The 21307-nt window shown below is 45.8% G+C and overlaps 1 protein-coding gene across 2 annotated transcripts in view; it reads left to right on the top strand.

Moving 5' to 3' along the window:
- SMPDL3B (sphingomyelin phosphodiesterase acid like 3B) overlaps positions 1–21307 on the top strand; it is a 31385-nt gene that overhangs the window by 2231 nt on the left and 7847 nt on the right. For both annotated transcript variants that reach the window (XM_012150886.5, XM_004005072.6), the window contains exons 2-3: positions 12171–12384; positions 15238–15335. In XM_012150886.5, coding sequence (XP_012006276.3) covers positions 12171–12384; positions 15238–15335 — 312 coding nt within the window. The remainder of the gene's footprint in view (positions 1–12170; positions 12385–15237; positions 15336–21307) is intronic.

Genomic DNA, 21307 nt, shown 5'->3' with positions numbered 1-21307 from the left:
CAAGTTCGTACTCAGCCACCTTTCCACCATACACTTTGATGGGTCCTCTTGGGATTGTGGGTACTACTTCCTCCCCCCTCTTTCCTTCAAACTTTTCTGGACTGTATACATCTATAATCTAAAACTGGAGTTAAATTTAAAAAGAATTCCGTAACACCTGTCAGTTTTTTCAGAATCTGAGTCTCTTCCTGAAGTGCAGACTTTTGAGACACCCAGTCAGATAGCCATCACCCTTGCTTTGCATAAAGCCATGGAGTTTCTACCTGCACCATCCTTAGCCAAGAACTTGGGTGGGGCGCCAACTTGCTGGTTTCATCTCCTCCCACACAAACCGGAGGCTACACAGCATTTATCCCTCAGCCTCTAACTGCAGACAAGCCTACAAGTTCTTTCCGTGGGAGCCAGTGTGGGAGGCAAACATTTCCCTGAAGAATGACGAGCCTGCCTCTTGGAGCTGCTGTGAGGCGATGGCAATCCACACAGCTAACACAAGTGAAGTGAAGTGAAGTGAAAGGCGCTCAGTCGTGTCTCACTCTTTGCAACCCCATGGGCTATATACTCCATGGAATTCTCCAGGCCAGAATACTGGAGTGGGCAGCCTTTCCCTTCTCCAGGGGATCTTCCCAACCCAGGGATCAAACCCAGGTCTCCCGCATTGCAGGCGGATTCTTTACCAGCTGAGCCACAAGGGAAGCCCAAGAATACTGGAGTGGGTAGCCTATCCCTTCTTCCAGCTAACACAAGGGATCGGTTTTAACAAGTTAACCCTTTGTGTTTTGTAGGGCAGTGGTTTACAGAGGAGGAGTTATAACTGAAGTGTTTGGGATCATTGCTTAGCATCAAAAATGATAGCTTATTATTGTTATTGCTATTTAGTCACTCAGTTGTGTCCAGCTCTTTGCGATCCCATGGACTATAGCCCACCAGGCTCCTCTGTCCCTGGGATTCTCCAGGCAAGAATACTGGAGTGGGTTGCCATTTGCTTCTCTGATAGCTTGTATGCAAATCTAAAAAAAAAAAAAAAAAAAAAAAGTCCAAATGAACTTATTCACAAAACAAGAACAAACTCACAGAGAACAGATTTATGGTTACCAGGGGAAAGGGGTGGGGGATAGATTGAGAGTTTGGGATTGACATATACACGCTGCTGTTTTTAAAACAGAAAATCACAGACTTCCCTGGCAGTCAAGTGGTTAAGGCTCTGTGCTTCCAATGCAGGGGTCATGAATTCGATCCCTAGTCAAGGAACTAAGATCTTGTGTGGCACAGCCAAAAAATATATATATATATATATATAAAATAATAAAATAAAAAAAATAAAATAGATAACTAACAAGGACCTACTGTAAAACCAAACCAAAGCAGAAAACAACAACAGCAAAAATCCCCACAAAGGACTGAAGTAAGGTAAGTAAAGTCGCTCAGTCGTGTCCGACTCTTTGCGACCCCATGGACTGTAGCCTACCAGGCTCCTCCCTCCATGGGATTCTCCATGCAAGAGTACTGGAGCGGGTTGCCATTTCCTTCTCCAGGGGATCTTCCCAACCCAGGGATCAAACCAGGGTCTCCTGCATTCCAGGCAGACACTTTAACCTCTGAGCCACCAAATTGGGACCAATGTTGCTTTATGGTGGGTTGTATGCATAACAGATAAGTCACGGAATCATAGGCAGTTAAAACTGATAAAACAGATAACCTTTGTGCAATACACAAATGTTATGCTTCAGAAAAAAGAGGCTCCAGAAGAGAAGAAAACCTGAGGTCCAAGGGGCAGAGCAGCCCAGGGATTATGCACTCAGGCTGGTTTGTCCACTCCGTGGCCATCCACCCCTTTTCTACTAGTATCGTTATCCCCATTTTACAGAAATGGGGACACGGAGGCTCAGCTGAGGAAATCTCTTGTTCAAGTTGCCATTGAAAGTGTACCCAGGATTCAAAACAAGATTTCTCTGATTTCAAATTTCATGCATGTCTTTTCAAAAAATAATCCACTGCCTTAAGCCAGAAAACCTATGTACTACCTTTTAATATCTATGTGACCTTGAGTCTCTATTTCACTATCTGTAAAATAAGGATAATACTATAGGAGGTGAGATTAAATAAGGTGAGCTCATGCACTTACACTGCAATGTGCTATAAAAGTTTGAGACCTTTTTTTTTTTTTAATATCTAAGGTCACATGGCTAGCTAGTGGCAAAGTGCACTGTGATCATTTCTTTTCAAGTACAGTATGAATCATAGGTCTACCACTAACTAGCTCAGCTTCCTCATCTGTAAAATGGGTATGATAATAGAACGTATTTCATCATTTTGCTGTGAGGCTACATAGGCAGAGGGCTTGGCACAGCATCCGGCCTTCAGTAGGTGCTAAATAAATGGCAGGTGTTTTCCTGCCTTCCTCTTCTTTTCTCTGACCATAAGCAAACTCACTTTTCAGACACTTTAAGACTGTCTTAGACTCTAGGAATGATTTTTTCATCTCCTCCACCCCAACATGAATCAGTAAAAAGATCTCACATTATATATGATTTTTAATGACTTCTAAAAATAATTTTTAAAATATATTAGCTATATTAATTGTGTTTATTTATTTGGCTGCCCCAGGTCCTAGCTGCAGCACAAGGGATCTGCGGTCTTTGTCGCAGCATGCAGGATCTTTAGTTGTGGCAGGTGAACTCTTGGTTGTGGCATGTGGGATCCCATTCCTTGACCAAGGATTGAACCGTGGCTGCCTGCATTGGGAGCTCAGAGTCTTAGGAAGTCCCTACTTTTTAATGACATTTAAAAATGTTGCATTTGAAATATATTGTTGGTTTTGATGGCACAGATTTTTCCCCTTGAACTTTGGAACCAATACATTTATTTTTTCCAGGTCTCAGACATTTCCATGGGCCTTACAGAGGGATTAGGCTCTGGGTTCTGTATCTGTTGTCCCCAGGGTACAAAGTTAGCCTGGTGACACCTTGGTGAAGAAGGAGGGCCAAGAGACTGTTTTGCCTGCCCAGGCACAGGAAGCAGAGTTGAGCTCTCAGAATTAAAGCTAGAGGGTATGCTGTGCCCACCAGCCCTCTGCTCAAGTAGAACCAGCCCGGAGAGGACAGCATTTGTCTCCACATTGTTCCTGGCCCTGGACCTTCACCTGCAGAGGACAGCAGCTGAGTGGGTGCTGGAGCAGGCAGGAGAAGGACACAGCCACCCCCCTCATCCCATCTCCCTTCCGTGGTGAAAGCAGAACTGCAGGATCCCCAGTGATCAAATTCAGAGAAATTGCTGCTTTGCATTGATGAGGGCTTATGCATTCTCTCATATTGTCTTGTTTTAAACCTCACAATAACTGTGAAAGGTAGGGGGCGCTGTTGTTGCCATTTTACAGATGAAGAAATTGGCAGAGAGTCAGTTCACCCAGCTAATGAGCACTGGAGCTGAAATTCCAAACAGGTCTGTGCCCTCAACACTCACTATACTTGATGCCAAGTTTATTTATAGTCTCAATGATTAATGAATAATAATGATAGCTAAGATTGGTACCTTTTCTTAAAACTCAAGGATTTTGAGAATACATTCTTACTGTAAAAGATCCAAGCAGTGTGGATATAGAGTTTCTTAATTTTCATGAGATTTCCCCAGATGAGGTGTCTTCATGGTAATGTTTGAGAATCTCTGGTCCAAAGGATAAAGTGTTAAAGTGCCCACCTCCCTACACCCTCCCAGTCTCACTCTGGGTCCTGGGGGTAATTGCCAGGGACAGTGGTGTGTGGAGAGTCCTCTGGACAAACACCCCTCCCCGCTTTTTTTCTGGTTGAACACAGTGATTTATTTGAAAATATTATACTTTTTTTTTCAAATACAGTAATAGAAGGGGTTCCAGCAAGTCATATGGAGGGAGATGTTGAGGGGAGAGTGTAGGAGGAGAAGAAGGAAAAACATTATGGGAAGCCCACCAGAAGGGGTAGGCAACCATATTATGTGTCGTTAGAATTGAAGGTGGATAGGGACTTCCCCCGGGGGCACTAGTAGTAAAGAACCCACCTGCCTATGGAGGAGACAAAAGAGACTTGAGTTGGATACCTGGTTTGGGAAGATCCCCTGGAGGAGGAAATGGCAACCCGCTCCAGTATTCTTGCCTGGAGAATCCCATGGTCAGAGGAACCTGGTGGGCTACAGTTCACAGGGGTGCAAAGAGTCAGACACATTCTGAAGCAACTTACCAGCATGCAGGGACTTCCCCAGTGGTCCAGTGGTTAAAACTCTGCTTTTTTAATGTGGAGGGTATGAGTTCAATCCCTAGTCAGGGAACTAAGGTCTCATATGCTGTGGAATGTGGCCAAAAATTTTTTTAAAAAATTGAAAGTAGATAGACAGGGCCTCTCCCTGCTGAATGGCGCACTTGGAGAAGTCCCCAACTGCCTCTGAAGTTGTCTAGGCTTCGACTGACTGCACCTCTCTTCCCCACCACGCTACTCTTTTTTTGTGAGTTGACCAATAATAATGTCAAGGAGCACTTTTCTTTCTTCCGTTTTAAAAAAACACTTAGTTTTAAATCTATTTTGGCTGTGCTGGGTCTTTGTTGGCACACACGGGCTCAGTAGTTGTGGCACATGGGCTTAATTGCGGTACGTGGGATCTTAGTTCCCTGGCCAGGGATTGAACTCGGGCCCCCTGAGTGTGGAGTCTCATCCACTGGACCACCAGGGGAGTCCCAAGGAGGACTTTTCTACCAGGGCCATAATCTGTTATTCAGGAGAGATGGCTCTTCCAGGTGAAGCCGTACACCAGCCTTCCAATGACCAGCTTTGCTGCCTAAGGCACAAAGGGCACTGAACATCCAATAGTTCACTGTCCTCACTTGGAGCTTATCCTCAAAGAGCTTGACTTCTAACTCATTTTCATTTGAGGCAAAAGCATTAGGAGAGTTGATCCTAATATGCTAGCAACTGTGAACCCCAACTTTATGAAATGAAATATCATTTCTCAGCTACTTAGCCATATTAATTAAGCTTAGTTAGCCTTTGCCCATTTGCAGGAAACTCAGTTGAAACCAACCCTGACCACCCCCTGCAATAACTCAGTGCCTCTTCAGACCATGATGGGATGCTATTTGCTGCACTTGGACCAAGCCTAGGTGCAAAATAATCCCAGAAATGCCCTTTTTACCCTGTATTGGAAACACCATGTAACAGTGGGAAACCAGGAGGGTGGTGGTGTCAAGTGCCAGTTTCTCTAGCTGCTGAGACCACAAACCTAAAGTCCTGTGTTTTTTCATCATTAGATCATTAGTGACTACAGGGATGGCTCTGAGACTGATTTTTTTTTTTTTATTAAAAAGTAAAGGGACTTCCTTGGTAGTCCAGTGGTTAAGAATCCGCCTTGCTATGCAGAGAACATGGGTTTGATCCCTGGTCGGGGAACTAGGATCCCACATGCCTTAGAGTGTGCCCATGTGCCACAACTACGACCTGATGCAGCCAAATGAATAAATATTTTTTAAAAGATCTCTTGGGGAAAAGAAAAGTAGAGAAGGAAGTTTTTATTTTAGTAGAACTTTGTCTAACAATGGGGTCTGAGTGACACAGTGACACAGATATACCTGTATCTGGCTGGTGTCAGTGGGTTTCTATACTTCATGAGCAAGACTCGGAGAGAGCTTGAGGGACCAGGCAAGGAGATTAACCGAAGATGTTAACTGACAGCTTCCAAGGTTGCTAACTATAGCTATATCCTGAGCACCACACACTGCCTCTTCTATAATTAGTCTCTTAAACAACTATTTCATTCCACTGCTTCCCAGGGCAACCAACCAAGACCACAGTGAAAGTAACAAGAAAATACCTCTGAGAGTAAAACTCTTACAGTTAAATAAAATAGAAATGTTAATTCACCATTGTATTTATTTGTCAGACAATTGTAAGCCACTGCAGGGGACAAGTGAAGCATCGTTATCTCTGTCCCCTAGGAACTTTTAAAATCTAATTGGGAGGAAAAGGACACACCAATTGTAGTTTAAATATCTTCACTGATTTAAAAAAAAAAGGAAAAATAGAAAAAAGTATTTTAAAAATCATAAACTTTTTCATTGGGTTCCTTATAAATGTTTCTCTTCATTTTTATGTGCTTTTAAAAATAAAATGACTACCACACTACATATATAGTTTTGTAGTCTGCTTCTTTGCTTAATTTTACTTACCAGGAGAAGCAGAAAAGGAAGTCTTTATCCCCCCTTCCAACGTTACAGCATATATGATAGATAAAGGGTTAATGTTATACAGACAAGGGCTCTTACAAACTAAGAAAAATAATGGAACACCTCAATAGAAATAAAGAATCTGCCTGCAATATGGGAGACCCTGGGTTCGATCCCTGGGTTGGGAAAGTCCCCTGGAGAAGGGAAAGGCTATTCTAGTATTTTGGCCTGGAGAATTCCATGGATAGCCCATGAGGTCGCAAAGAGTCAAACATGACTGACTGACATTCACTTTCTTTCTTTCAATAGAAACGGGCAAAGAACACACAAGTAGGAAAGTCACCAAAAAAGAAATACAAGTGGCCAATAAACATATTTAAAATATTCAGATTCACTAGAAATTCAAGAAATGCAAAATAACTAATGAGATCTCATTTTTCACCAGCCAAATTGGCAAACATTTTTTATAACATTCACATCTTCAGTGAGATATCTAGTACATTAATAAAAGCCTTGAAATGTTCACATCTTTCTCTACTGGAGTTTTTATTCTTAAGGAAAAAAGCACTATAATCTATAGGCTAGCACAGGGAACTCCCTTAACACTCTGCAATGACCCACATCGGATAAGAATCCGAAAGAGGTGGGTACATGCATCTGCACAACTGCCTCACTTTGTTGTCTAGCAGAAACAAATGCAACATTTTAATCAACTTATACTCCAAAAAATGTTTTTAAAAAGTAAAGAAGGAAAAAAGCATTATAATTTACAATGGGTAAAAAAAAACCAACTGAAAGAAATATAAATATTATGTAGCATTAATTCAGTTGAGTTCAGTCACTCAGTCATGTCCGACTCTCTGCAATCCCAAGGACTGCAGCACGCCAGGCTTCCCTGTACATCACTAACTCATGGAACTTGCTCAAACTCATGTCCATCGAGTTGGTAATGCCATCCAGTGATCTCATCCTCTGTCATCCCCTTCTCCTCCTGCCTTCAATCTTGCCCAGCATCAGGATCTTTTCCAATGAGTCAGTTCTTCAAATTAGGTGGCCAAAGTATTGGAGTTTCAGCTTCAGCATCAGTCCATCAGTAGCATTGATTAAATTATTGTATATCCATCAGTGGGCTTCCCTGATAGCTCAGTTGGTAAAGAATCCACCTGCAATGCAGGAGACTCCAGTTAGATTCCTGGTTCGGGAAGATCCGCTGGAGAAGGGATAGGCTACCCAATCCAGTATTCTTGAGATTTCCTTGTGGTTCAGCTGGTAAAGAATCCGCCCGCAATGCGGGAGACCTGGGTTTGACAGCTGGGTTGGGAAGAAACTCTGGAGAAGGGAAAGGCTACCCACTCCAGTATTCAGGCCTGGAGAATTCCATGGACTGTATGGTCCATGGGGTCACAAAGAGTGGACACCACTGACTTTCACATGAATAAAATATGTACAGAAATTAAACATCATATTTTCCTTTTTAAAAATTTTTGTTGAAGTATGATTGATCTACAGTGTTGTGCCAATCCCAGGTGTGAATCTGGGAAAAAGTGAAACTGCTGTACAAACACATAAACCCACTCCTTTTTAGGTTTCCCTACCACACAGGCCATCACAGAGCACTGAGTAGAGTTCCTTGTGCTACACAGTAGGCCCTTATTAGTATCGATTTTGTATACGGTAGTGTGTGTGTCAATTCCCAATCTTCCAGTTTATCCCTCCCCCTCTTGTTACCTCCCCCCAACCATAAGTTTATTTTCTACCTCTGTAAATCTATTTCTGTTTTGTAGATAAGTTCATTTGTACCCTTTTTTTTTTTAAGATTCCACATATAAGCGATATCATATGATATTTGTCTTTCTCTATCTGACTTTACTCAGTATGAGAATCTCTGTGTGTTAGTCCCTCGGTCGTGTCCCACTCTTAGCAAGCCCAAGAGGTTTAGCCCACCAGGCTCCTCCATCCATGGGATTTTTCAGGCAAGAATACTGGAGTGGGTTGCCATTTCCTTCTCCGATGAGAATCTCTAGGTCCATGCATCTTGCTGCAAATGGCATTGTTTTGTTCTTTTTAATGGCCGAGTAATTCTCCATTGCATACATTCCACATCTTCTTTATCCAGTCCTCTGTTGGTGGACATTTAGGTTGCTTCTGTCCTGGCCATTTGTGAATAGTGCTGCAACGAACATGGGAGTGCATGTATCTTTTCAAATTATCTTTTTTTTCTGGGTATATGGCCAGGAGTGGGACTGCTGGATCATATAATAGTTCTATTTTCAGTTTTTAAAGCAACTTCCATACTCTACTCCATAGTGACTCTACCAGTTTGCATTCCCACCAACAGTATGAGGGTTTCCTTTTCTCCACACCCTCACCAGCATTTATTGTTTGTAGGCTTTTTGATAATGGCCCTTCTGACTGCTGTGACCAGTTTTTATTTGCATTTCTCTAGTAATTAGTGATGTTGAGCATCTTTTCATGTGCTTTGGACAGGCTCTTTCTTGTTCACTGTCTTATTTGATGGTTATAGAGAAGTAGACCAGATGTCAAACACCCTCAGCCCAACTGGCTTGCTCAGAGTCCTCAGCCTGGGTTGTTGCTGTTGTTCAGTCACTCAGTCGTCTCCAGCTCTTTGCAACCCCATGGACTGCAGCACGCCAGGCTTCCCTGTCTTTCACTATATCCCGGAGCTGGCTCAAACTCATGTCCATTGAGTCAGTGATGCCATCCAACCATCTCACCCTCTGTCGTCCCCTTCTCCTGCCTTCAATCTTTCCCAGAATCAGGGTCTTTTCTAATGAGTCGGCTCTTTGCATTAGGTGGCCAAAGTATGGGAGCTTCAGCTGCAACATCAGTCCTTCTAATGAATATTCAGGATTGATTCCCTTTAGGATTGACTGGTTTGATCTCCTTGCAGTCCAAGGGGCCCAGGATGAGGAAACCCAGTAACCTGCCTCCCTCTTCAGGGTCCTTGTGCTCACCTTCTTCTCCATGACATGATAATTAGACCTCAATTCCTTACAGTCTGTGACTAATTCCATAGAAGCCTGTGGCTCCGTTCTCTTATGGGTAGCATAGATGTATCATGAAAGCATTCTGGGATCAAGCACTCTGACACTGTAGACAGGGCAGATGTCCAACAGCCAAGTCAACAAGATAATTTCATGTGTGAGAGTGCTCTGAAAAAATAAAATGGGAGGGTCATTTGGAGTCACCCAGCTAGAGACCAGATGGGTGGAAAGAAGTGGAACTTGAGCAAAGGCAGTCAGAGAAGTCTTATCTGAGGAGATGATTCTCCAGCTGAGACCTCAATGAAGAAGAGAAGGTAGCCGTGCGATGACCCAAGAGGACTGGGGAAAGCGGCAGAGTCACGAAAGAGGCCCCGTGAGGAGAGCGAGTGGACGGGGTTGGGGCCAAGGAGAAGAGAAGGGGTCTATGGTCGGCCTCCACAGTGAGGAGACTGGAGCCTGAGGTCTGCCCATGTCTGAACCTCTGGCCCTCTCAGCCATTCTTTCCACTCTCCTGACCTCTCCCAAAGTCAGGCCTTTGAGGCCGTGGGCATAAAGGCAAGCATCTGCACACACACACACACACACACACACACACACACACGCACATGCACACGCACGCACACGCACTCTCACATTTGCACAGAGAGGTCATAGGAAGCGCAAGGGAGCCTGGAAGGAGTTCCAGTTCTACTCTGACTAGTCTGGAACTTGCCAGAAGAGAGAAACACCAACAGCTGACACTCGAGCCGCAGACAAGGAGTTTCTGAAGTGAAGAAATGCTTATTGAGAACTTTGAGGGCTGACATCAGAGGGGAAGAGCTGCTCCACGTTTGTGGTTTGCTGAGAAGTGCCTGCTTGAGGCAAACGGATGACCTCTGTATGGTCTGCAGAGGAAGCAAGGGCCCCGTGTGCCAGACAGAAGGAAAAAGTTTCTCAAGCTTCCATAGCCAACCTGGCCGGCCTGACTGGAAGCAGGTGCGACCCACTTACCGCCATCGGCAGGAAAGCCCCCCAACTCTGCCCACTTTCTTGATGAAATGGGATGGTTGCTTTCTTTTCTCTACGTTAGGATGTTGCCCCTGTAGGTGTAATTTCAAATATGTTAGTGATCACTATTCGTGTGAAAAGTTTCACTTCCCCCCATTATAGACAGAGACTCTCAGTTAGGGTAAAAACTTAAAATGCAGGCATAGACGATCTACAAAAGGAGTTAAAATAAAAGGCATTGATTTTACCCCCTTAGCAAATCACATTTTCCTGGGAGTGATTAGGGAGCCGAGGACTGCCCCTGCCTCCACCCTCCCGCGCCCCCGCCGCTGGCCCCCAGCGTTTACCATGTGATCCTAAGCATGTTGACCTCTGAACTTTCATCTCCTTATCACCAAAATGGAAAGGGGATAATGATCAATTCCTTCAGGGCTGTGAGGAGGATGATTATATAATGATCATGGGAGGGACCACGGTTTGTTTAATCAGTCGTGTGCACCTTGTTATGAACAAGTTTCTGATTCTTTCCGGAGACCAGGTTTAGATCAGGAGAGGTGGGCCAAAGCTCAGAAGCATCAAGGAGTGAGATCAGGGTCCAGACTTTACCTTTGGTTCAGAGTCACTGGGGGGAGGGAGGCAGGGAGGGTGGAAAGAGTCGGGGACTGGCTAGCCAACCCTGAGGGCAATAGAAGGCAGACTCCCAGGCCCAGGCCCATTTTACTGGGATGGGTGGGTGTTGACTGTTGGTGCTGAGTGACACAGGAAGTGGAGGAGGAAGTGAGAGCGATGGTGGAAAGTGAGGAAATTCTGGAAACAGGAATTAGGGGAGAGGCCAAACCTGTTCAACCTCTCCTTCAATAGGCATGGTTGAAACCACTTACACCAGGCCCTGTGCTGGATGCAGATGAGAAAGCCACTCCAAAGCCCGTTTCTTTAGATTCCCTTCTTTGTGTTACACCTAGAGATTTTTGGCGTTTCACCTTACATCCAGAGTCACTAACAAGTAGGCCCGCAATGAGAAATTCAAGCCAGTCTGAAATGACATTCCACCTTTTCTGGTCTACTACTCATAAACACCATTTCCACACATTTTTGTTGTTCAGTAGCTCAATCATGTCCAACGCTTTGTGACCCCATGGACTGCAGCACACCAGGCTTCCCTGTACATCACTATCTCTGGGAGTCTGCTCAAACTTGTGTCCGTTGAGTCAGTGATGCCATCCAACCATCTCACCCTCTGTCATCCCCTTCTTCTGCCTTCAGTCTTTCCCAGCATCAGGGTCTTTTCTAATGAGTCAGCTCTTTGTACAGGTGGCCATAGGATTGGAGCTTCAGCTTCGGCATTAGTCCTTCCCATGAATATTCAGGGTTGATTTCCTTTAGGATTGACTGGTTTGATATCCTTGCAGTCCAAGAGTCTTCTCCAACACCACAGTTCAAACACATCAATTCTTTGGTGCTCAGGCTTCTTTCTTTTTTATTTCCACGCATATTCCCCAGCTTTTTGCTGGTATTAATTAGCAAGATCTTATGATGCCTTTGGTGTGTAAGCCTTCTCCCAGATTTTTGTATATATTTCCCTAGAGCATAACATTTAGCTCTAGTTGTTGGCTCAGAGAGGTGAAGCATCTCACCCAGAGTCGCACAGCTAGTACGTGGTTCCATGTTTAACTTATCTTTACTTTAAAACAAGCACTCTACACAGAACTCCTGAAGGATTCCTGAAGGTCATACAGTCCAATCCCTCCTCCTGCTGCTGGGAACACTGAGATGTGGGGAGATAGAAAGGATCTTGTCAAAGGTCAGAGGTCAGGGACAGAACTAAGCCTATTTTCTGTTCTGCTCAGCGCCTCCCTGGGCAAAGCCCAGCCCTGGACTTGGAGAAAACTTCCTTTCACCTGTGTAAACTCCCCTCTCCTACCCCAGGGTTCCCCTGATCCCTCCCCAGCCAGGCTCAGGGAGGAACCCATATTAGAGGGGTCTCCTTGTCCCTGCAGGGAAGTTCTGGCACATCTCTGACCTGCACCTGGACCCTGACTACAAGGTGTCTGAAGATCCTCTCCAGGTATGCCCGTCTGCAGGCTCCCAGCCGGTGCCCAACGCAGGCCCCTGGGGCCACTATCTCTGTGATTCTCCCTGGATCCTCATCAACTCCTCCATCTACGCCATGAAGGAGATCGAGCCAGAGCCGGACTTCATCCTCTGGACTGGGTGAGAGCCGTCGCCGCAGCTACCCTTCCCTGGCCACTGCGAGTGCCCCCGGCCCTCCTGGCACCTGCACCAAACCATCTCCCTTAGTCCTCACACCAGCCCTGTTGCAGAGAGGATGAAACTCAAAGCTTGTCCATGGGAGCCTGGGCCTGGCTGATTCCAGGGTCTGTGCCTTTGACCTCGTGTCTCCCAGACTCAGCAGAACTTGGCGTTCACTGAGGCTGGGGACACGGTCATGGCATGCTTGGGCATGTGGGGAAGTCCTGGATTTCAAGTCAGTGGATGAACCCTGCTGCCACTCCCACCAGAGTTTAGGGACTGCAAGCCTCAGAGACCCAAATGCAGGGAGAGGAGAAAGTTAGGAGGGCTGAAGGTGGGTCAGCATTGGGACCAAGTGTCCTGGCCAGCTGTGGGCCACCCCTGGCTGCCTGGCCTTGGGGGTCCTCCCTGGTCAGAGCTTGGCTTGCAAAGAGAGGGCTTGAGGGGCAATTTCAGCTCAGCCATAGCGATGCCATTTCTGCTACTCCTCCAAGGATACTGCTGTAAGTCCAACTTCCCTCAGCGCTCATGGTCCCCCCTTCACTCACTTGATCCTTCCCTCCCTCTCTTGGTAGATCAGCCTGCCCTGTGCTCACCCCTGGGCAGACATGAGCGAACAGAGATAATAGGGACCCCGACCTTCCTTCAGGAAACTCAAGGTTTCCTGGGTGATATAGACGAGGTCGCTGACCATGCTATCCCAGCAAGGAGAGGGGCACTGAGCAGGTTGGGGAGTTTCACAGGGCACCTGACTCCCTCTGGTGAAACTGGGAGGACTTCCTGTAGGGAGTGGTGAGCTAGAGAGCAGGTGAAGAGGGCTGGCTGGGCTCTGGCTTCCCGTACCCTCTTCTAGCCTCTATAGACACTTTCATAAGGTGGAGCAAACCCACGACGGCCCTAGCTGTCACTCACTGTGACATGGGAGTGACTGGAATGACCCTCACATGGACAGTAGTGGGTGGAGTAAGGCTGGACCCTTAAGAAATGTGACCGTCTCCCAGAGAAGCCTGGGCAGTTCTGGTTTCCCGGGGCTCAGGAATCAATCCAAGGAGAAAGTGAGTTTTAGGCCATGACTCTGGCCCCCTGCTCCCTGAGAAATGAGTAACATTCTAAAAGACACGCTCCCTCTGAGAAATTCACCATCCTTTAACAGAAAAGCATGATTTTTCTGGGAAATCTCTGGGACTTGCAGAGGTTATGACATTGGATGAGAGGACCTCTAGGGCCCCTTTTAATTCTTCAGTTTCTAAGAAATTTGGCCTCTCCTGGGAGACTCGCAGTCCCTTGGGGATTAACCTGTACCAATTGAATATGTTTTCTATCACACAGAATTAAATGTTCCAGACTAGGGGAAAATGGAATTTTGTTCTGATGTCTTTGGATTCCTGGCCTGTCCCCAGGGAGGACAGGGCTCCAAGGCCCCTCCTGCTGTCCTCATGAGGGTATCAGAGACACTGTAGAATGTAATGGATGTGAGCATAAATTCCGGAGCTGGGCTGACTGGTTCAAACCCTGGCTCCACCACTGTCTGGTTGTATACTCTTAGGCAGGACTCTTCACCTTTCTGTGCCTTGGTTTCTTTATCTGTCAAATGGGATAACAATAGAAGCTCCACTGTAGGGTTATTATGAAGAATAAATGAGTGGATATGGGTTCAACACACGGCAGGTACCCGGCACAAAGTGAGCCAGTGTGGACTGCCAGTAGTGGTCTCCGTATGATTCAGCTAGTTAACTTCCCCAGGGAGTCTCGGGGCACAGTTGCTGCGCTCAGTCCAGCAGAGTCCTCAGGCTTTAGATTGTGGGGGCTCCTATCACTCCCAAACCTCCCTTCCTCCTTCTTTCCTCAAACCTCCCTTCCCTCTTCTTCCTTCTTGCTGCACCTTTCTAAGATGGATCCAGGAATTTAGGTCTGTCAAATGAGGGGTCGGGTGGGGGCTAAATGGTCCTGGGGCAGGCCCTGGACCTGCCAGAGTACATCCAGATGCTTTGTTATGAAGGCAGATCCAAACTCCTTAGAACCCTTGGGGCAAGGAATGAACTCAGATCGGCTTCTCCACCCCACCGAGTCAATGATGCCATCCAACCATCTCATCCTCTGTTGCCTTCTCCTTTAGCCTTCAATCTTTCCCAGCATCAAGATCTTTTCCAATGAGTCAGCTCTTCGCATCAGGTGGCCAAAGTACTGGAGCTTCAGCTGCAGCATCAGTCCTTCCAATGAATATTCAGGGTTGATTTCCTTTAGGATGGACAGGTTTGATCTCCTTGCAGTCCAAGGGACTCTCAAGAGTCTTCTCCAACACCACAAAAGTATTAATTCTTTGGGGCTCAGCTTTCTTTATGGTCCAACTCTCACATCAGTACACAACTAAACCATAGCTCTGAGTATATGGATCTTTGCCAGTAAAGTGAAGTCTCTACTTTTTAATACTCTGTGTAGGTTTGTCATAGTTTTTCTTCATAAGAGCAATCATCTTTTAACTTCGTGGCTGCAGTCACTCGGCACAGAGATTTTGGAACTTTCTTTGTTGAAGCCCCACAGATACTCTGAAGTTCCATATTGTCCCTATTTTACAGATGAGCTCATGGAAGTTCAGAGAGGTTAAACAACCAGCCCAGGGACCCGCAGCAGGTTAATGGCAGAGCCAGGGCTTGAACTCTGTCCAGTGTGACTCCCAACTCCAGCCCGGTCCCTCCCTCTCAGTAGCTGTCTGAGGCCCAGTCCTGCAGCTGGGTCTGGGTAGGGCTGGTTTCTCACGGTGGAGCTGTCCCTTCTTTCCCTTGTGCCACTTCCCGAGCTGCTTGTGTTTTGCAGTGATGACACACCGCACGTGCCCAATGAGAGGCTGAGTGAGGTTGCTGTGCTACAAATTGTGAAGCAGCTGACTCAGCTCATCAGGGAGGCCTTTCCAGGTAAGATTGTGTCCTGGGTCCCCATAATGTTCCCTGACACCCAGGCAGTGCCTGGCACAGCGGGAGGAAAACAGCACCAAAGTGCAAAGGAATGACCTTCCCCCACGATGATGATGGCTGCCGGCCAGGTCCCGCACCAGGCGCTTCACAGCAATCAGGTCTTACCTTCCAGGAACACTGTAAGGAACATGAATGAGAGCTTGTCCGCTTGTGAATAGACACAGAATCCTATTAATGGTGTTAAAAACCAAATTCAACTGAGTAAATCTGAAGATCTATTTGACTTTATTCAATAATTCATGACTCAGGCAGCATCCCATCTAGAAAACAGAAAGGAGCTCCAGGGACTTCCCTGGCAGTCCAGTGGTTAAGACTCTGTGCTTTCAATGCATGGGGGCCAAGTTCGAGCCCTGGTTGGGGAAGTAAGATCCCACATGGTGTGTGGTACAGACAAAAAGAGAAAAGAGATGGAAAAAAAAAAAAAAAAGGAAAGGGGCTCCTAGGAGCTGTACAAATGGAAGGTTTTACAGACAGAAGAGGGTGGAGGAGAAAGAAAGATTCTAGCAAAAAGGGATTGTTTTGGGCAAGGTTACCTTCCTTTCGGGGAAAGGTGGGATCTGTCAAACAGATTTCCTCACTAGTGCCCCCTATGTTAATTCCATATTGACTGTTTAAAGGTCACATTCTTGGGAGAGGCTGAAACTTGTTAGGTTAGGTATTAACTTGGTTAACATTTGGTTTGCTGACCTAGGGTTTAGCACAAGTAACTCCATTTCAGACCTGTTTCTTTTTTATTAATGGAAGTGCCTGACATTTCACTGGTTTCTGTCCTGCCTGTATAACACCAGACTTGCAGCCCCTTCTCAAGGCGTCTACAGTTACTTTTAGGCATCGTCCCTGGGTAAGTCTCACGTGGGCTTGCACACAGCCTTTGCATCCTGCTATGGCCCTGGAATTGCCATCTACTCTTCTCAAACCATCTTGGCTGCTGGGACTTCTGGGAGATGCAGATTTTCGGCCAAAGTGCTGTTTTGTGGTGCATCCAAGGCCTTCTGAGCCTGGGCGCGCAGCCAGGACTGTGAGTGATTATGGCCGCAGCCCCGCAGGACATGACAGGAAGACTGTGGTGGGGGGCCTCATCTAATGGTCCTTAAAAATGGCTTTAAGCAGGCGGTGCCAAACACAAGATCCTGGAGTCTGAGTCAGGCTCTCGGCCTGCCAGTGGGAGGCCTGTGAAAGCAGAGCCTAGGTCCCAACCCCCACCCCTACCCCAATCGCCCTGGGGTTCTGGTACAGCTGTTTCCTCTGGAGGTCTTCATCATGGGTCTCTCAGGACCCAGATACAGAATAGTGATAACAAATGCAGGTAATAGCAGCAAGAACAATTATATGTATCTATGTGTGTGTGTGTTAAGTCGCTTCAGTCATGTCCGACTCTTTGCGACCCCATGAACTGTAGCCCCCCAGGCGCTTCTGTCCATGGGGATTCTCCAGCCAAGAATACTGGAGTGGATTGCCATGCCCTCCTCCAGGGGCTCTTCCTGACCTAAGGATCAAGCCCGTGTTTCCCAAACCTGTGTTTTTCATAGTCTCCTGCATTGGCAGGCGGGGTTCTTTACCACTAGCACCACCTGGGAAGTCCTGTATCTATGTATCAAGTGCTGTGTCAGGCCTCCTCTGAGAATATTGTATATATGCCCTAGTTCCTTCGCTGTCAGGATAATCCTAGAGAGAGGTGTTATTACTGCCTCAGTTTTACTGAAAACAAATGTGACCCTTGAGGTCAAGGAAACAGGCAAGGTTTGGGATGCAGATCCTGGTTTGAGGACATCTCATACCTACCACTCTCACTCCAGGAGGGACCCCCCCACCACCCCACAATTCCCACATCTGTCCTTGAGGCAGCCTCCTTTCTGACACCTCCTTCCCTCAATGTAAATCAATTTGTGCAGAGAAGCTGACTGGACACTTCCAGTCTACGTACCTCGACTCAACCAACTCAGACCTGCTTGGGCTAGTTAATCTTCCAGCAGAAATCACTGGGGCTTCCCTGGTGGCTCAGATGGTAAAAACAAAATCTGCCTGCCATGCAGGAGACCCAGGTTCGATCCCTGGGTCAGGAAGATCCTCTGAAGAGAACAGCAACCCACTGCAGTATTCTTGCCTGGAGAATTCCATGGACAGAGGATTCTGGCAGGCTACAGTCCATGGGGTTGCAAAGAGTCAGATATGACTGAGCGACTAACACACAGGCACACAGGTTCAAACCAGGGCACTTTAATAACAGGTATTATTCCCAGTGTATAGATAACAAATCTATGGGGCAAAGCTAGTCAGTTCCTAGGGAGGGACTCAAACTCATATCTTAACTCTGAGCACTCTTTTCTTTGCTCCACATGCGGCTTCAGGAATAAAAGTGAAATAATGGATAAGAAAATGCTTTATTATTATGATTTAACGTATAAGTGTAAATGATAAGATTTTATAGTTCATAACATGCTCGCACAGGTATTGAATTTCCTAAATCTGAGATACCATTGACTGTAAGATGTTTCATTGTTTTATGTATTGCTAAGGAAAAAAAAAAAACAACACACTGTCCATTAAAGTATGACACAGCGCTTTCCCCTGGCCTCAATGGTAAGACACGGCCCACTGGTAGAGATGTTAAAATGAGAACAAATTGGAAGAGGTGAAACAAGGCCTAATCTTATTTGAGAATGGTAGCAACATGGGTCAAGCAGAACACTCCCCATTATAAAGATAAATAAGTTGAAGCAACAAGTTGGAGAGGAGGCAGAGGCTGAAATTTGAGATTTTGGTTCCATGTTGTAAGTCCTTCTTGCCACGTGCACCTGGGTTCCTCATCAGAGTCGCTGTGGACACTGGCCCCTGCCTCTCCACTGTGGCTGATGGCGCACACGGGTGTGCAAGGCAAACTGATTCGGGCCCCAGTGCAGGCTCTGCCAGGCTCCAGGTGGGCCATGCCCTGGGTGCTCGGTGTTCTAGAAGAAAACAATGGTACCTGCCCAGACGGCTGGTGCGAGGACTAAATAAGGTAACCTATTCATTCATTTAGTCCATCAACAAATGTGTCTCCTAGGGGTGAGACAGCATTCTAGGGATAGGGGACTTGGTCATGAACATGATGCCAGGTGGTGCCCTCACGGAGTTTATGCTTGTGAGGAGCTTCTAGAAGTGCCCAGCGCATAGACACAGCAAAAACCTATTACCCCAAAACTAGGTTTGACTCTTGGTGGGTGTTAGGCCAAAAGACACAACCAAGCCAAACGTCAGGAGAAGGAAAGATTTACTACCTGCAACAAATAAGGAGAACACCAGGAATCTTTCCAAATCAGTGGTTCCCTGAACAGTAAAATTGGGGCAGTTTTAAGCTAGGGAGGGATATATGCATATATTCATATATATGCATATATTCATGAAGCGGCCTGAGCAGGAGAATTCAATATAGAATTAGGGCAAAGTTGAGAGAGTCCATGCTTTGGTTGATTAATGTCATGAGGGTCATAAAAGGTCAATATTATCATCCCTTAGGTTTCAGTAGATATGGTGATCGTTTTTGTTGTTCAGTTGCTAAGTCCTGTCTTAGTGACAGGTGACTCTTTGTGACCCCATGACCTTGTGGTTGCAGGGGTTCAGTTCAGTTCAGCTCAGTCACTCAGCTGTGTCCGACACTTTGCAACCCCCACGAACTGCAGTATGCCAGGCCTCCTACTCCATCATCAACTCCTGGAATTTACCCAAATTCAGGTCCATTGAGTCCGTGATGCCATCCAACCATATCATCCTCTGTCATCCCCTTCTCCTCCTGCCCTCAATCTTGCCCAGCATCAGGGTCTTTTAAAATGAGTCAGCTCTTTGCATCAGGTGGCCAAAGTATTGTAGTTCAGCTACAGCATTAGTCCTTCTAATGAATATTTAGGACTGATCTCCTTTAGGATGGACTGGTTGGATCTCCTTGCAGTCCAAGGGACTTTCAAGAGTCTTCAACACCACAGTTCAAAACCATCAATTCTTTAGCGCTCAGCTTTCTTTATATTCCAACTCTCACATCCATACATGACCACTGGAAAAACCATAGCTTTGACTAGACGGACCTTTGTTGACAAAGTAATGTCTCTGCTTTTTAATACACTGTCTAGGTTGGTCACAACTTTCCTTCCAAGGAGTAAGCGTCTTTTAATTTCATGGCTGCAATTGCCATCTGCAGCGATTTTGGAGGCCAAAAAAATAGTCAGCCACTGTTTCCCCATCTATTTGCCATGAAGTGATGGGACCAGATGCCATGATCTTAGTTTTCTTAATGTTGAGCCTTAAGCCAACCTTTTGACTCTCATCTTTCACTTTCATCAAGAGGCTCTTTAGTTCTTCTTCACTTTCTGCCATAAGGGTGGTGTCATCTGCATATCTGAGGTTATTGATATTTCTCCCAGCAATCTTGATTCCAGCTTGTGCTTCCTCCAGCCCAGTGTTTCTCATGATGTACTCTGCATAAAAGTTAAATAAGCAGGGTGACAATATACAGCCTTGATGTACTCCTTTTCCTATTTGGAACCAGTCTGTTTTTCCATGTCCAGTTCTAACGGTTGCTTTCTGACCTGCATACAGATTTCTCAAGAGGCAGGTCAGGTGGTCTGGTATTCCCATCTCTTTAAGAATTTTCCACAGTTTATTGTGATCCACACAGTCACAGGCTTTGGCATAGTCAATAAAGCAGAAATAGATGTTTTTCTGGAACTCTCTTGCTTTTTTGATGATCCAGCGGATGTTGGCAATTTGATCTCTGGTTCCTCTGCCTTTTCTAAAACCAGCTTGAATATCTGGAAGTTCATGGTTCACGTATTGCTGAAGCCTGGGCTTGGAGAATTTTGAGCATTACTTTGCTAGCATGTGAGATGAGTGCAATTGTGCGGTAGTTTGAGCATTCTTTGGCATTGCCTTTCTTTGGGACTGGAATGAAAACTGACCTTTTCCAGTCCTGTGGCCACTGCTGAGTTTTCCAAATTTGTGGCATATTGAGTGCAGCACTTTCACAGCATCATCTTTTAGGATTTGAAATAGCTCAACTGGAATTCCATCACCTCCACTAGCTTTGTTTATAGTGATGCTTTCTAAGGCCCACTTGACTTCACATTCCAGGATGTCTGGCTCTAGGTGAGTGATCACACCATCATGATTATCTGGGTCGTGAAGATCTTTTTTGTACAGTTCTTCTGTGTATTCTTGCCACCTCTTCTAAATATCCTCTGCTTCTGTTAGGTCCATACCATTTCTGTCCTTTATCGAGCCCATCTTTGCATGAAATGTTCCCTTGGTATCTCTTATTTTCTTGAAGAGATCTCTAGTCTTTCCCATTCTGTTCTTTTCCTCTATTTCTTTGCATTGATCTCTGAGGAAGGCTTTCTTATCTCTCCTTGCTATTCTTTGGAACTCTGCATTCAAATGGGTATATCTTTCCTTGTCTCCTTTGCTCTTCCTTTCTCTTCTTTTCATAGCTATTTGTAAGGCCTCCTCAGATAGCCATTTTGCTGTTTTGCATTTCTTTTTCTTGGGGATGGTCTTGATCCCCGTCCCCTGTACAATGTCACAAACCTCATGCCATAGTTCATCAGGCACTCTGTCTATCAGGTCTAGTCCCTTAAATCTATTTCTCACTTCCACTGTATAATCATAAGGGATTTGATTTAGGTCATACCTGAATGGTCTAGTGGTTTTCCCCACTTTCTTCAATTTAAGTCTGAATTTGGCAATAAGGAGTTCATGATCTGAGCCACAGTCAGCTCCCAGTCTTGTTTTTGCTGATTGTATAGAGCTTCTCTGTCTTTGGCTGCAAAGAATATAATCAGTCTGATTTCGGTGTTGACCATCTGGTGATGTCCATGTGTCAAGCCTTCTCTTGTGTTGTTGGAATAAGGTGTTTGCTATGACCAGTGTGTTCTCTTGGCAAAACT

The sequence above is a fragment of the Ovis aries genome, chromosome 2 (genome assembly GCF_016772045.2).
Source record: "Ovis aries strain OAR_USU_Benz2616 breed Rambouillet chromosome 2, ARS-UI_Ramb_v3.0, whole genome shotgun sequence".
NCBI lineage: Eukaryota > Metazoa > Chordata > Mammalia > Artiodactyla > Bovidae > Ovis > Ovis aries.
This window is presented reverse-complemented; position numbering and strand designations above follow the sequence as displayed.